This window comes from Xiphophorus hellerii, chromosome 6, assembly GCF_003331165.1.
Source record: "Xiphophorus hellerii strain 12219 chromosome 6, Xiphophorus_hellerii-4.1, whole genome shotgun sequence".
Classification (NCBI taxonomy): domain Eukaryota; kingdom Metazoa; phylum Chordata; class Actinopteri; order Cyprinodontiformes; family Poeciliidae; genus Xiphophorus; species Xiphophorus hellerii.
In genome coordinates, this window is record NC_045677.1 from 13,188,974 (window position 1) to 13,205,007 (window position 16,034).

At 38.4% G+C, this 16,034-nt stretch overlaps 1 protein-coding gene across 1 annotated transcript in view; it reads right to left on the reverse strand.

Annotated features, from left to right (window-relative positions):
* The window catches only part of camsap2b (calmodulin regulated spectrin-associated protein family, member 2b), a 34,299-nt gene extending 21,676 nt beyond the window's left edge, over positions 1 to 12,623 (reverse strand). Inside the window, 2 exon segments of the mRNA XM_032565297.1 lie at positions 3,436 to 3,695; positions 11,989 to 12,623. Of these exon segments, the coding sequence (XP_032421188.1) occupies positions 3,436 to 3,695; positions 11,989 to 12,127 (399 nt within the window). The 5' untranslated portion in view covers positions 12,128 to 12,623.
* Between the last annotated feature and the right edge of the window lie 3,411 nt (positions 12,624 to 16,034).

Here is a 16,034-nt window from a genome sequence, read left to right on the forward strand (position 1 = left end):
GGTTAAGATCCCACTTCATGATAATAATAATTTTTTTTAAATTTTGTTTTGTTTTGTGGCTTTCACAATAAATTGAGGGGTAGAAATTGAAACCATTTTTGGTTTTTTTGCTAGAGTGTTTGTGTAATGTAATTTTAGTTTATATAATGTGACAAATTTGGTGCGTGGTTTCTTCTGGTATAAATAGGCAAAAGTAAAAAAGTGCACTTTTTGCCCATTGTCAACAACACTTACAGCATTAACAGTGCTGACTGTCACAATCTAACAACAATGAGGTTTAAAAATATACCGTACTTTAATAATTAGAGACTGCTTAAATGGGGCTATTTTGAAAGACATGCCTAATTTAGTGATGGAAGTGTGGCGTCATCAACTTTTTCTGCTGACTTCCACAAAAGTATAATTTGGTCTAAATTTCTAATGACTTAATGTTTTGTTTATTGTCCAGAAAACAGCAGTGATTCACACTGTTATCGTAACTTACAATCAATCGGTACTTCAACGGTTTTTCTTACACTTCCTTTGGCTGAATAAAAATAAACAATGCTGGTCGGTTTCTTTGAGTTAATACCAAACACTTATACTGCACCTCTACAGTAAGTGGTTGTGCTGCACTACATTCAGTATTCTGGAGAGCAAATAGGTGAGAGATCAGGACAAAAGGAAGAAGAAAAGGGCAGACAAAAGCTGGAACTACTTACAGCACTTTGCATAAGCACTTTGTATTGCCTTGTTGCTGGAAATGTGCTACATAAATAAAATTACCTTTACCTTTTACCTTTACAGGCTTGCAAATTGAGTCACATCCTTAAAACATTTCCACATTTCCATATTACAAAAACATATCTGAATCTGCTTCATTCAAATTTTAGTGTAAAACAAATATCTGCAGAACATTGTGAAATTAAGGAAAAACTACACTGTTAAAATACAAAGAAGCTTGTTGTCGATCGTCAAACCTCGGGGGGTAATTATTGTTTTGTGCTGTAACTTCTCTTGAACAGGAAAAGAAGATACCACTGTTGTCTCTACAGCCTGGCCTTAAAAACCATGTGCTGCCTATTATGCCTTCACAAAGACTTTTATGGTGCATGTGTGTGAATGCATGCGTGTGTCTAAAACCCCTCACAGTGACAGACACGCCTTATAAGGCCATGGAAATGGCAAACAGTGGATACAAAGAGTGGTACAAAGCTGCAGCATGCTCAAACACACCACTTAAGAGGTGAATCGGTATTCTTTCACCGATTGCATGGCTGCAGGGGTGTGTTCGTGTCTGTCCTTGATCAAAGGAAGTAAAATACACCTGGACAAACATAATCTAAGCAGCCAATACTGTCCACAGACACAAAGAACTGTCCATTCAGAGTCACACCAGTTGTTTTCTGCACAACTTCACACCAGCTAATTCCAATCCCACCTTTTTCTTCACCTTCATTCGCCAGATGAAGGTGAAGATTTAGCGATGATGCACGCCCCCTCTGCAGGTTTGCACTTTCCACTCCCACTCTGCCTCATTCGTCACTTTTTCATCTCAGCGTTACACTAACCGTACGTGAAGCATACATGGAAAATACAAACAAATATTTTAAATTATTTGTAGAAAAGGCCAATAAATCTTGCTGGATGTCTGACAGCACAAAAGAGATGCGTGTGCTTTGGAGAGAGGGTATCATTTGAGCACCAAACGGGCTTTAGCTCAGTGCGAGACCCCACCCACCACATTGCTGCAGTGGTGCACATTACGCCTTCCTCGTCTCCTTCTTTGCCAGCTCCACACTCCTCCTCCTGCTGCTCCTTCTCCCCTCCTCTCACCTCCTTCCAGATGGCTACATTACCACTGTCTGTTACACTCATTTTCTCCGTCTTTCCTCCTCATCCTCTTCCTCCTTCACAGCTCTTCTCCCTCTCCCCGATTACATCTATCTTCCACTGTCTTCACCCTTTCCTCCCCTGTCCCGCCTTACTTTCCTGCTTCCTCCTGGATCACACCCAAATGGCTGCCCCTAAATTCCCTCTTTTCCTCATTCATTCACCCTCTGACAAAATGCCATACTCCTCCTTCTGGTCGTCCTCCTCCGCCTCCCCGACATGAGTTATTCCTCTGGCGCACAGTATTTGGAAAACCATGAGGTCATCATTTTTTCTGCAGATGCACCATAACCCGAACAGAAAAGCCTCCACTCCAGCGTCACTAAAAAGGTTCCCACTGAGTCCGCAGGAACACACTTCTTAAATTTCTTTTAATAACCAGAGACGAGGAGAGATTAACAAGCAGCACCGCACAAAAGAAAATCAATATGTTTGGGACGGAATTAGAAATCAGCGTCATATATCTACTTAATGTAGTCACTAAATCACTGAAAATGCACCAGGAAGGAGGTGTGAACGAACAAATCATCACACTTCACTCCCTTCTTTGGGGATTTCTCAAGCGATAAACGATGCCATGAGTCAAATCAAACCTGAACGTAAAAAATGTCCTCAACCTGTTAACTTGAAATAAAATTCAATTATCTGCAGCAACAAAAATGAGACCAGGAGCGCTAAGCTGCAAAAAATGCTGCACCAGAAGAGTGCATGCAGCAAAACAGGTGGCACATACATGTTTTACTTTCCTTTGTTAAATAGTCACCAGAACAAAAATATATTTATATATACACAAAATCACACATTTAATGTATCAAAAAAAATCAAAAATAAATATAAATGTAAACTAATTTTAGCCAACAAAAAACAGTCTGAAATCGCCTACCATGTGTAAATAAAAAAACTGAAATACACAAATGAAACAAACTGCTATGGTTCAACAGAACAATAGTTTTATAAGATGTTAAAAAGTGTTTTTCCCTCATGAACTAAAACATTTTAGCTAAAAATCTTGTTTTAATATAAAAAGAAATCTTCTTTTTAAAAATGCATGGCACTCAACACCAAAATATGACAATGAAAAAACACTGCAAAAAGCAAAAGCTTGTGAACACTTCCTATTGATCGGGAATTTTATGTTCCCAATCAATAAGGAATTAAATTGGATCTAAATTATCCAATTTGATATTTGGATAATTAAGATCTGAAATCAGTTTCAGATCTTCTGCTTCATGTCAAAATGTGTTATTCTGCCTTCTTCTGCCTCATGAGCTTCATGTCATCAGGTTGTCAAGTAAACTCTTGCATGGCAGTTGAATCATTTTCTTGTGCACATGGATTTAGGTTCTTTTAACCATAATTTTATGAGTTTCCAGTTTTTACACCTGCATGTAGCAAATCACACCTGAGTTTTAAGTCACCTATCTCTATGATTCCCAAATCTGAATCTTTTACAATGATTTCACACTGATAGAAGGGATATAAAATAACAAAGGAACAATGTAAAATCTCCTGTTTTAAACCCACGTTGTTCCTGAATCCCATGGTTGGAACATCTCCACTCACCATGTGTATAGGCATGCTGGTCAGGTCTCTCTCGGTGACCAGTCTGTCCTGGTCTGTGACATACAGCCCCTTCTGGGCCAGGGCCTGAATGACGGCGTTGTGTCCCAGTAGAGGTTTGACAGCATCGCTGCGGAGGATCAGGCTTCCTGCTCGGCAGTACAGCTCAGCGGACTGAAGCAGGCAGGCGACGGGAGGCTTCAGGTGTTCCTGGTTGTACTGGTCCCTGTAGAAGGGCTCGGCCAGCTCCTCTGGAACGGCATCTAAAAGCAGAGAGAAGGAAAGATCAAGAGAGAAACAGTCTGAAAAGGCAAACTTTGGTTGCCTTATTTTCCAACACACATTAGAAGACTGGTGCTAAAATGGACTCCAGTATACATTGTGTTCCAAATTATTATGCAAATTGGATTAAAGTGTCATAAAGATAAAAATTTTTGTTGTGCTATTAAACTTATAGATGGTATTGTGTGTCAGGGCTCTTTGAATCACTATAATTAATTTCAGAGAGCTGGGTTGATTAGTTTGTCTGATGAGCTCAATAAAAGGAAATCTACTTAAGAAGGATGTTCCACATTATTAAGCAGGCAACAGGTTTCAAGCAATATGGGAAAGAGAAAAGATCTCTCTGCTGACAAAAATCATCAGATAGTGTTGTGCCGTATGACAAAATATGAAAATAATAGATATTTAACAAAAACTGAAGCGTTTTCATACTGTGAAGAGATTTGTGGTTGATTCAGAACAAAGATGGGTTTGTACAGATAAAGGCATAATGAGGAAGGTTTCTGTTAGACACATTCATTGGATTAAGAGAGCAGCTGTTAAAATGCCCTTACAAAGCAGCAAACAGTTATTTGAAGCTGCTGGAGCCTCTGGAACCTCAAGGTGGAGGATCCTCCAGAGGCTTACGGTGCATGAACTTACTATTGGGCCCCTAACCAGAGCTCACAAGCAGAAATGGTCTCAGTGGGCCCAGCCGTACATGAAGATTAATTTTCAAACAGACTTGTTCACTGATGACTGCTGTGCAACCCTGGATGGTCCAGATGGACGCAGTAGTGGATTGGTGGTGGATGGCCACCACGTCCCAACACGGCTGTGATGTCAGCAAGGAGGTGGTGGAGTCATTTTTTGGGCCTAAATCATGGGGAGAGAATCATTGGTCGGCCCCTTCAGAGTCCCTGAAGGTGTGAAAATGACCTCAGCAAAGTATATGGACTTTCTGACTGATCACTTTCTTTCATGGTTCAAAAGGAAGAGCCGTACCTTTCGCAGCAAAATCATCTTCATGCATGACAATGCACCATCTCATGCTGCAAGGAATACCACTGTGTCATTGGCTGCTATGGGCATAAAAGGGGAGAAACTCATGGTGTGGTCACCATCCTCCTCTGACCTCAACCCTATTGAGAACCTTTGGAGTTTCCTCAAGCAGAAGATCTGAATGCAGTTCATATCAAAACAGCAGCTCTGGGAAGGTATTCTGACATCCTGCTAAGAAATTCAAGCAGAAACTATCCAGAAACTCACAAGTTCAATGGATCAAGAATTGTGCAGGTGATATCAAAGAAGGGATCCTATGTTAACATGTAACTTGATCTGTTAAGATGTTTTTGATTGAAATAGCTTTTGATTTTAGTACATGTGACCATTTAATGCTGCACATTCAAAGAATGACCGTTTGCAGTTTTTTATAATCCATAAAATGTTTAGAAAATCTGCTGTGCATAATAATTTGGAACAGTGTGTTTTGAGTTTTTTATTTTTGAAAAAAATACTGTTCTCATGGGGAGCTTTGTTCAGTAAAATTTGATTTATACTGTAATAGTTCATGACTTGAAAATTATACTGACCATCATTTGCATTGACCATTTAAGAAAATCTGAGAAAATATCACTTGCACACTGTGTTCCAAAGTATCATACACTTTGGAACACAGTGTATGATACTCTTGATGTTCCTGAACAGAACCGGTTCATAAAAAGGTTTGCTTGGCATCAGATGTCAACTAAACACAGCGGGTGTGAGGTGGGTTCGCAGAAAATGCTAGGGGCGTTTTTACTGATGCCGCTAACATGTCCTACTCTTCAGAATGCCCCTTTTCTAGTGCATGACCCTCATCGCTACTCTTACTTTGAACAGTAAATGTTTCCGCAGACAGAAATCTGTCTGTATTTAACAACTGGTAGGAGAAGAATCCAGAGAGAGAGTGCATCGCTAAGCTAGAGTACAACCACACATATGACATATTTGCAAGTTACTTCCTAGAGTTTCATGAAGTGCAATAAATAATAAATATTCACCCTGTGTCTATATTCAACCACTCTACAGTATATGTGAAATACCTAAAATCCACAAATACTTGAGGCCTCCTGTGAAAACAGCCTCTTAAGAGTTCAAACACCAATTTACCTTAATATGCATTAATACACACAGAGAAAACCATCTCAGCATTTCTGCAGAAGCTAATATTGACAGTCTTCCTTATTTTTGGTCTTGGAGTTCGAGCCAATCAGCGCCAAGGAATATAAATGTCTATCCTTGGCTGCGTTGCAAATGCCAATTAATAGCGTGTCAACTAGCATCTCACCTAGGTATTCTAGCTTCCCAAGCTGTGTTTTATTTTAAATATTTTAAATATGGTATACATGAAAATCTGCAAAGAGGCTAATTTTCCATGAGTAGTTGGGAGTCTCGCTCAGCAGAAAAATCTACAAATATGTGAATCTGTGAAAACTGAAGCGCAAATAGGTAGGGGTCACTTTTAGTACAAAATTCACAACTAACAGCTCACTCTTTTTCAGTTTTAGGAAAGCATCAGTTTTAGGACTCATGTCACCCCAAAAGTCGACAGCACCCTGGGGGGTGAGCCACATCACACATACCATACTGCCACAGTTTGATCCACGTATATAAAATACTTGACACGGCCAAAACTGATTTGAAAACATGAACATGGATGAACATAAACTCACATTCAGTTGTGTTTCCATGACTACAGAAGGCATTTCTTTCATTTAGATGTGTACCGGTAATCTTAAAAGGCATTACAGGGAGTTACTTTTTGCAAAAATAGAAACTAAGTCTTACACGCACACGCAGGGACTCAGGACTCTGTTGCTCCTCTTGAGCTTTTCATTTTCTTCATGACGTCGTGTTGTTTTTAACCACAAGTTGTGACTCAGAACTCAACGATACTCCTCATAAATAGTCTCCCGTAAGCATTCATTTCTTTCCTACTGGTGCAGTGTTCAGACAAGGCTCCTGTGTAGGAATGTTTCTAGGGGAGTGTGCTGTGACACACTCATGCTCCTGTATGAGTGTATATCCCTGGTGTGTGGGGGTCATTTCCTCTTTGCCTGTCTCTGTAGCACACCGAGGAAAACAAAGAGAACTAAAGGAATCCTGCTTAAAGGAACATATTTCCCCTTCAAAACAAGCTCAGAGCAAAGACATTAAGCTTGACTAAATGTCTTCAGAAAACCAATATGCAACGCTCGCTTCAGAGACACAAATATAACATCCAGTCGGCTTGTGATCCGCTCTCTGCAGTTTTCCAGAAGCTGTGGTCACAGCGGCCTCCCTATGCAGCCACACTGGGTGATGAAAGGAGATATTTAGAGCAACACGCAGATGTTAGACCTCTTTATAATGAGAACTTCTGCATCATAACTCTTTAACTAGTCTGACCTGTAACCACGTCAACAGATTAGAGTTAATTAGCAAAGCTATTCTCACACAAGCATGATGATTTGTTCACTAGAGTGACTTTGGTTTAAGATGACTCTTGTTTTTTGTAGAAATGTTCAGTTTCTGTACAAATCCACTTAGAGAAAACAATCACAGCAGCTTTCTATTCACATAAAGACTGATTCTTAAAGAGTTTAAAGGAAATTATTTTTAAAAACAACAAACAGCAGCAACAACAATTACACAACAAGCACAACTTTATTTTTTTAAGTTCATCAAAAATCTGCCTTGTTGAGTTGCCTTTGTGTTGGCCATCAAAGAGGAAACAGACAGGAAGTAGCTGCCAAAGGAAGTCCAGGCATGGAGAAGACCGCTCCTCTGGAGACCCCTGGGAACTGTGCTTATCTCCACTGGCTTACTGCAAGCTGTGTTTTTTTAAGATGCAAACAATCACATTAAAAAGTTAGTTTTAGCTTAACTGATCAAGATTACTGTGCGATAGATCCCATTCAAACCTACAATTACAGAAAGGGTTCAGCAGAGGGAGACAGCCAACTTAAACCTGATGACTAATTAGCAAAAGTGTCCTTTAAAAACATCTGTAACATTTATTTGACTATGTCTACATGTATATCTAACATTGCTTATACAAGGTTTCCCCCATAAAACTTGCTAAGCCTGGTGGTTGGGGGCTAGATCAGTCATTCATCCATCGTGTTTTTGAGTTAAAAAATGTTTAAAGTTGACAGGAAATTTTAAAATATCACTTGATAAGTATGTGTTATATTAAAAGATTGGAAGATTAATACCTGAACACCAACTGTAAAGTCTTAAAAAATGCAAACATTTTAACAAGACTTAAAAAAATAAGCATTGCTTAGCCTAGTGGGGGGACAATTAAAGCCTGGTGGCCTGCCAGGCTTATAAAACACTGAGGGAAACCCTGCTTATAGCTTCAATCACTTCACTCCTCCATCAGAAATATCAAAACTATTAAGAACATTTCAATGAGTTGACACAAGAGCCAAAAGAAAGCTGCTTAAACTGTGCATCATTAAATATGACTGGGATTTTTTTTTCACTGCATAGTAACACTGAGGGACCCACACACTCCTGGTGCAAATCTAACAAGGCTTGTGACTGTTACGAAAAGGCTGTGATCTCCAGGCCCTCCGGCAGAGCTGGATTGAAAACAAGAGTCTGTAGCAGAAATCACTGCATGAGCTCAGGGATGCTTTTCTGGAACAACTGTCTAGGAGTGTAGGTTTTTGGCCATCACTGACACAACTTCAAGCTCAAACTCTAGAACAAAAACAGATCAAATGCCAACACCTACTCCAGGTGCAAGGTCATTAAAGAAAGACTGAAACAAAAATACAAAATTTGTGATTTCTTCTATTAGATTTTACTTGGTAACTATGAGATGGAAATTGTTGTTTGCACATTGTTTTTATTCTAAATGTTTTTGTTCATCTCAGTTAAAAAAAACAAAACAAAAGTAGATGTTTTGAGATACAGTACTCTGTTGCAGTATCCCTGGTTATACCGTATTTTCTTGACATCCTCTCAAGATGTTCTCCAAATCTTTTTTCCCTTCTGTCATAAATGTTATTTCTCAAAGGGCTTTCGATGCAGGTCCAGTGCCAGCTGGAGGTTTACCTGCTCAGAGTAGCAGCTGATGGAGTTAACTAGAGCCACTTCAATGACCAGAACAGATATCTGGATCCCAACAAGAGGCAGTGAAAACTCCAAGGAAAAACAAAACAGAGAGAATTTTTTTTACTCACTTCCTAAGAGATTATGAGGTTTTTCTATTACAAATAAAATGTAATGTATGGGAGTCATATGAAATGCAGTTTTGCACATCAATAAGGCTGCAGGAATATGTTATGGATGACTTTGAAATAGTGAGCATATTTACATACTTTTAACATTATCTTTGATGTACAAGCAGCGTTTTTCACTAAATGTATTTCACTGCGATTTTGTGCTGATAAACTAATAAAAATAAGTTTCCTGTATGGATTACAACACCATTGATTTCAAAGGAAAATGGGTGGACTATCTGTAGACAACAGAAAGACAAATTAGTAGCTCAAACAACCAACTTATGTAGAAAACCATGTCTGAATATGCAACACGTCAAATCTTTAAGCAGATAGGTTATAGAAGTCCACACTGAGTGTCAGCAAATGATAAGAAACTGAGGCAACAATTCAGACAATTTCATCAAAATTAGACATAAACACATTTTTTCTGGTTTCATTTTAGCTGCGACATCTGGATGACACATCCTGGTACTTGTGGGATTTAAGCAATAAAGTGGACAGTATAAGAGCATAAGTTAAAATACCTCTTTGTTTTAAAGCACAATCTTATGGAAACTGTATGATTTGATGTTGAACTTGTTCAAGATAATAAAATCTTTATCTAGTTGTAGTTCATCTCTGCCATGTCCTAAATTGCTAGAGTCAGTATTGTTTCTGTACTGTTTGAGGTGCTGTACATGATAAGTCAGAGTACTGGGTATCAAGCCAGCGACAGACTGTCATTTAAATGAGTTTCTGCTCAGAGCTCCCAACACCAGCTCAATAAAATCTTGACCTATCCAGTTAAATTGAAACAGACTCTCCTGGAGTGTGTCAAATGTAATTTTTCAGCAGCAGATTTAATTCACAGGCAGCAGATTTGATGCCAACTGGCAGCTGAGAAATCCTTAAACAAGATTGGTGAAAAATACCAAAAAAAAACCATTTATGTTACTTTTAAATGGTTACTGTATAATTGGTAAAAGATAAACTAAGAAAATATGTTGGATTTACATTCTACCAATGGTGAAATTCATCAAATGTTCATTTTGAAACCAATTCTTCTTCTTCAGGTTAAGTAATCTGTTTTACAACCCTTCTCCTTACTATGAATAAAAGTTTAATCCTCAAAAGGTCCTCCAGCACTAATGTGTGCTTGTTACAGCCCAAGACAACCAGATCCATGTAAAAATCCGCCTCTCATAAGTTTCTGAGCCAGTGGGGAAACTGTTGCATCCGACCACTGGCAGCTTCTCCCTGCAGCTCTCCGGGTCTATCTAGGCCAAACGAGGCTCTGAGGACCGCTCATGAATTGGGCCACAGTTCTCCTCAGTGGTAGGAGCTGAAACTGTGTCACTGGAAGGCCGAGGCAAAAAAAAAAAAAAAAAAAAACAGGACAGCAGCAATGTGTCCGCAGCCACAGCACACGCTTGCTACTGTTGCACATCTTGCAAATACTGTATATCAAGCTCCACGAGGTTGTAACATAAAGGAGCCCTAATTGGCATTCAAAGTCTGATCGATGGGTTTGTTTAAGCATTTTGCCTAGTTCTCTTTAAGGCTGTCTGTCTGTGTGGAGGATAGTAGAAGTACGATGCTAAAGAAAAGACTTCACTTTGGCCTGGAGACAGCAGGGTGGGATCAAACCTGAAGCATCTTAACGCTGTAGGATAGACATGTGTTATTAAAACAAATACTCAAAAGCTATTAGACTCTTGAGCAGCTGCCCCAGAGATTATTTTCTGACATAAAGAAAGTTCTCAAACAACATCTTTGTGCATCTGTGTTCCAGAGTTTTAGATTTTGTTTGCTTCATTTTAATTGAGTTCACTCTTTAGCACCAAGTCTCCTCTGACATGCGTCAAAAGTGTTTGAATCATTTTTTTATGACCAAAAATCTTGAAACAGGTGGCATGCATTTCTATTTAGTCCCCTTTACTCTGACACCCATAAAACCGACTGCTTTCTGAGACGCTCTTTATTAATAAGAGTCCCACCTGTCAGTAATTTATTTCTTTATAAATCCAGCTGTTCTGTAAAGGCCTCTGAGGTTTCTCTGAGAACATTAGTGAACAAACAGTAACATGAAGACCAAAGAGCACAGACATGTCAGGGATAAAGTTGTGTAGATGTTAAAGTAGGATTGAGATATAAAAAAAAGATGTGGACATCACACTGAGTACTGTTTAATCCATCATCCAAGTAAGGAAGAGTATGGCACAACTGCAACTGGATTAGTCTTGAACTCAAGAAATCTGGCCTTTATGGAAGCAGTTCTCACTGAAAGTCAGATTGCTTCAGGCCTTGTATAGGGACATTGTCACCATGTGGAAGGTGGAGGTTTGTTCAGATCAAACGGTAATTTTGGCCAATAGTTAAACTATTTTGTGGCAAAAAAGCTAATACTGCACATCATCCCTATCGTGAAACAAGGTGGCAGCATCATGCTGGGATGCTTAATACAGGACCATACTGTAAGAAAACCTGTTAGAGGCCTCTAGACCATGGCAGGTCAACAAACCTAAAACGCTACAACGGATTGATTAAGATCAAAGCATGTACATGTATTGAAGTGGTCCAGTCCAAGTAAAGAACTAAATCAAATAAACAACTGAGAGAACCTCTTTGTCCAGCCTAACTGTGCTTGAGCTGTTGTACATGTCCATAAACACCAAGTTTCTTCCGCTACGCCAATCTCACACAATAATGCATGAATACCAACCTGTATAGGTTAAAACAGCCACAACTGAACTCAGAGAGTTACATAATATCTGACCTGACATGGGATAATTGGCAGCAGGTAGCAAGGGTAAACCAATAACGCTGACGGGATGAAGCTAACTAATAGGAAAAGCCCAGAATAAGTTGTGCCCAAATGTTGTTGGGCAGAATGTCTGTTTTCGTCGTTTGTCTGTCACAGTAAGATCCTGATTGCATGACGCTGTTTACAAAACAGTCGCACCAGCACGCCACATTATCACACGCTCGTTGATTACCTTAAGCGGCGTTTCCCCACTCTTCTCCTCCGAATCAAAAGCACCAAGGAGGCGCCACCTACCCGAGCCGAAAGCCTTGGCCACCAGCCACGTCAGGCTGCAGGAAATCTTGGCCCTGGTGAAGTCGTAGTGGTCGAAGCTCTTGATGGCAGGGACGATGAATGTGCGTCTCATCCCTCTGTCCTCTGCCGCATCTCCCATCGTCCGTCTGTGCGTCGGCGTCCCTCTGCTGCTGGAGGCTCGGTCAGCCGGAGGAGCTCCTCCTGAATGCGGATGACATCTCGTCCAGAGGAATTCAATGCAGTAAAAAGAAAAAAAAAATCCCCTCCGGCTAATTAAAGAATAAAAAAAGAAATCAGGGGCGTGATTTAGGTATGAGCTTGATGAGGGCCCCCTCCTCGGTTAACTGAGACTCATATTCAGTTTTTACCTCCGTAAATCGTGACAGCGCGGCGCAGTTTAGTGGCAGGATTCCTGAAGAATTACCCCGGACATTTGTATCCTGGGATTTCACGACATGACGGATAATCTGTGTGGTTCAGGAGCAAAGCTACGGGATCCTGCCCACGGTTATGTTAAATTAAAAAAAAAAAAAAAAAAAAAAAAAAGATCCGTTTTCAGTTCGTGCTCTTCTTTTCCCCCTTCCTAACTGTTTTCATCTCCTCCTTTCCCCCACTCTGTGCGCTTTTCCTGCCGCACTGTTCGGTGGACGAGGCGCACTGCGCAGGCGCGATCCACCCACCCAGTCTTTACAATCCTGTCAGGAGACATCACAATGTAATACAAACTAGCGACAGGATGGCTGCTGACTCAAACCCAGATGTTTCCATAGTGAGATGCATGAGAAAATACCAAAGAATGAGCTCTTATATGCAGTGATCGGACAGATTTATAGGAATATTACGTTACTCTTACGTAATTCTTAACCAGTTGGCACGTTCGTTTAATTTCTTAATTAAGCCTGATATGATTGGGTTATATTTTAAACAATTTGAATATAAATTGGGGATATTTGAAAAGCTTCTTAAAGCTGCAGTAACTTTTTTTTTTTACAAATATATTTAAATTGTGAGGGCTGACAGTATATTATGACACAGTAATCTGCAAACTGAGCACTCCGCCCAGAGTGCTCCCATTTCCATTTACAGAAACAACCAGTCAGAACCAAAAGGAGGGTCTTAGCGGTGTAAATCATCCTTGTGTAGGCGCTGTTCACCCCTCCCCTTTCACTCTGCTATACTACAGCCAGTTATATAGTACAGAGGCTGCCATGAACGCTAAGGCTAGTCATCATGTATCTCTGCCATTAGCACACTGAGCAGCATGTAGACAAGGGTGATTGACAGCGCTGAGCAATGATTAATAAATTAGATTTATAGGACATAATAATACTACCGGGGAAATATTCAAAAACACATTTCAGGATACTTTCAATCGATAAAGTTCATATTTTCCACCATTTTCTGAATGTTGTTCTTAATGAGCTTGTTTTTAAAAACTTAATCTGAAAGTGAACAAAGATATATATATATATATATATATATATATATATATATTTAATAGATATTAGAAATTAGATAAATATATATATTTATTTTTGTTTCTAACATTTTTACACCAAAAACATCGCTTGTAAGAAGTAAACGTAAATTACACTAAAACAGTGTTTTTTTCCCTCTTTGCTCTATATTTAATTGTTATCATTTTCCACTCATCCTGATAATTACTACAGAAATGGTTCCTGTTTTGGGCTGGACAGTTGTAGCACTACTGCTTTGCACCAAGGAGGTTCTGGGTTTGAAACCAGGCCTGTGGTCTCTTTGCATACAGTTTTCATGTTCTGCCAGTGCTGACCACATCAGCCAGATCATATGGATTTTTGGATCTCACTACAGCTTCACTGTTATTCAGCTCTCAAACCGTAGAACATTCCTGGTTGCTGAGATGAATGGCCACATCCAGATGGATGATGGTATCAGTCTTCCTCCATTTCAGAATAATTAGGAGTCTCAGAGGGGAATTTAAAACTGCTGAAATGGAGGTATGAGCTTAGCTTCACCACAGGCTTATAAGGGAGTTTTGCTATACAGGTGTGCTTATCTGTGTTTTCTCCCACAATACCATGGAGCAGTTTTACTCCTGTCCAATTTTTGACATTTGTTGAATCCTTTTGTCTTAGTCTGAAAACTTTTCTATGTGTTTGCAGTCTTGTTGTATCCCATCAAATCCCATGTTATCAGCAACAATTACCCTAAAAACATATAAAACTTCACACTTTTTTCTTTTAAATGGATGAACAAGAATGTGGATATTTGATAATAATTGTGATACGACTTCCCCGTCTTACCCTGAAGGCCATGTTCATAATAATTAATAAAAAATGTTATTAAGCCTGGATTTTAAGTTTAAGATTTAGATTATATGTTGAGGGCATTCTAATGGCTTCGTTTAAAAAACAGATTTATGATCTCAGTAAGATTTCCTGGTTAAATAAAGACATATAAAAAGATGGTTAGAAAACAGGGTTTTTGGCTGCATGAGATCTTGTAATGTTCCTGCTGATGTTTGTTCACAGTCACAATCACAGTTGCTCGGATATTCCAACCCTTAGCAGAAAGTCGTTTATTGAAGTGTACTTGGAATATACATATTTTATGCCAAATATGAGGTAGAGTAATTTAAGTTTACTTCCTACAAGTTATGTTTTATTTACTTGAGAATGGATTAGTGAAGTATACTTTGCTTGTACTAAAAAGTATAAAGAGTAAGACTTAGTACATTAATAGATTTAAGCAGTAATTCAATATTAAAGATATACTTTTTACTTCTTCTATTCTTTTTACTTTTCTGCCACAAAGTACTAACAGTCAGTATATCTCTGACTGTTAGTGCTGCTATATTAATTTAATATAGCAGAATAAAATGTTTGTCACTATACACATTTACTTTTAGGTTTTACCTCTATTATAAATGTACATTTTCAGGATCACGCAGTACATAGCAGTCAGAAAAGTTGTGTTTCTTTTTTTTTCCTTTTGAGATATTTATTTTTGTTTCCAAACATACAATGGAGGACTTCAATTCTCAGTTAGAAACACTATTTTGTTTCCAGTTTTATAAGCAAATGCATACTTTTTTCCTCTACCTTTGTTGACAAAGGAGAATTTTATCCTGCAGAGACTATTGTGTTTACTTTTTTTTTTACAGCTATGATAGACTTTATTTTATATAGGTTTTTTTGCTTTTGAAATGTATATTTTAAAAATTTAGATAGGCATTTATTAATACATTGTATAGTATATATTTTTAAAGGTTTTGTTGGCTCTAGTGGCCTTTATTTGAAAGTAGTTTGACAGGAAACAGGGTAATCAGAGAGGGGGAAGACATGCGGCAAATGTCGCCAGGGCTGGGAATCGAACCTATGACCCCCGTTGCAAGGACTAAGGCCTCAACGTGGGTCATGCTTTGCCCCTGCGCCACCACAGAACCCCTGTACAGTATATTTTAAAAATTTTATGTAAACATATCAAAATTGTTCTCAATATTCTGTGTCGTGATTTTGCAAATACATTTCAGTGTAGTGCACATATATTTAACTTTGAGAATATTTAAACATGTAAACACAATGCTACAATTAATATGCTAAGCAAATTTCCAAGTAAATCTGTAGTATTAATTAAACTATAGACTGTAATATATTATATTTCAGTTTTGGTCATTCATAAAAAATCTACTTAAACTATTCTTAAAATAGGATAAATTGTGCAGTAATTATATACCCAGTGCAATAATAATATAGATAAGGATGTACTTGTGGAGTACTTTAAATATACTTCAATAAACAAAAATCATATACCTAGCACACTATTAGTGTATGGTTAAATGTACTTGTTGCATACTTAATGTATACTTTTGTAAATCTAAAATAATTGTACATAAATTGTGCATAAAGTATATTTTTATAAACTTAAAAATTCTCCAGTGTTGTAAATAGAGGCATACTTTCTAGTACATGGTCTGTAGTTTACTTGCTATACTTATAGTAATGCTCAAGTGGGCATAAGAATACAAACTTAAAGTATAATAAAAAAATCTTTAAAAGATGACA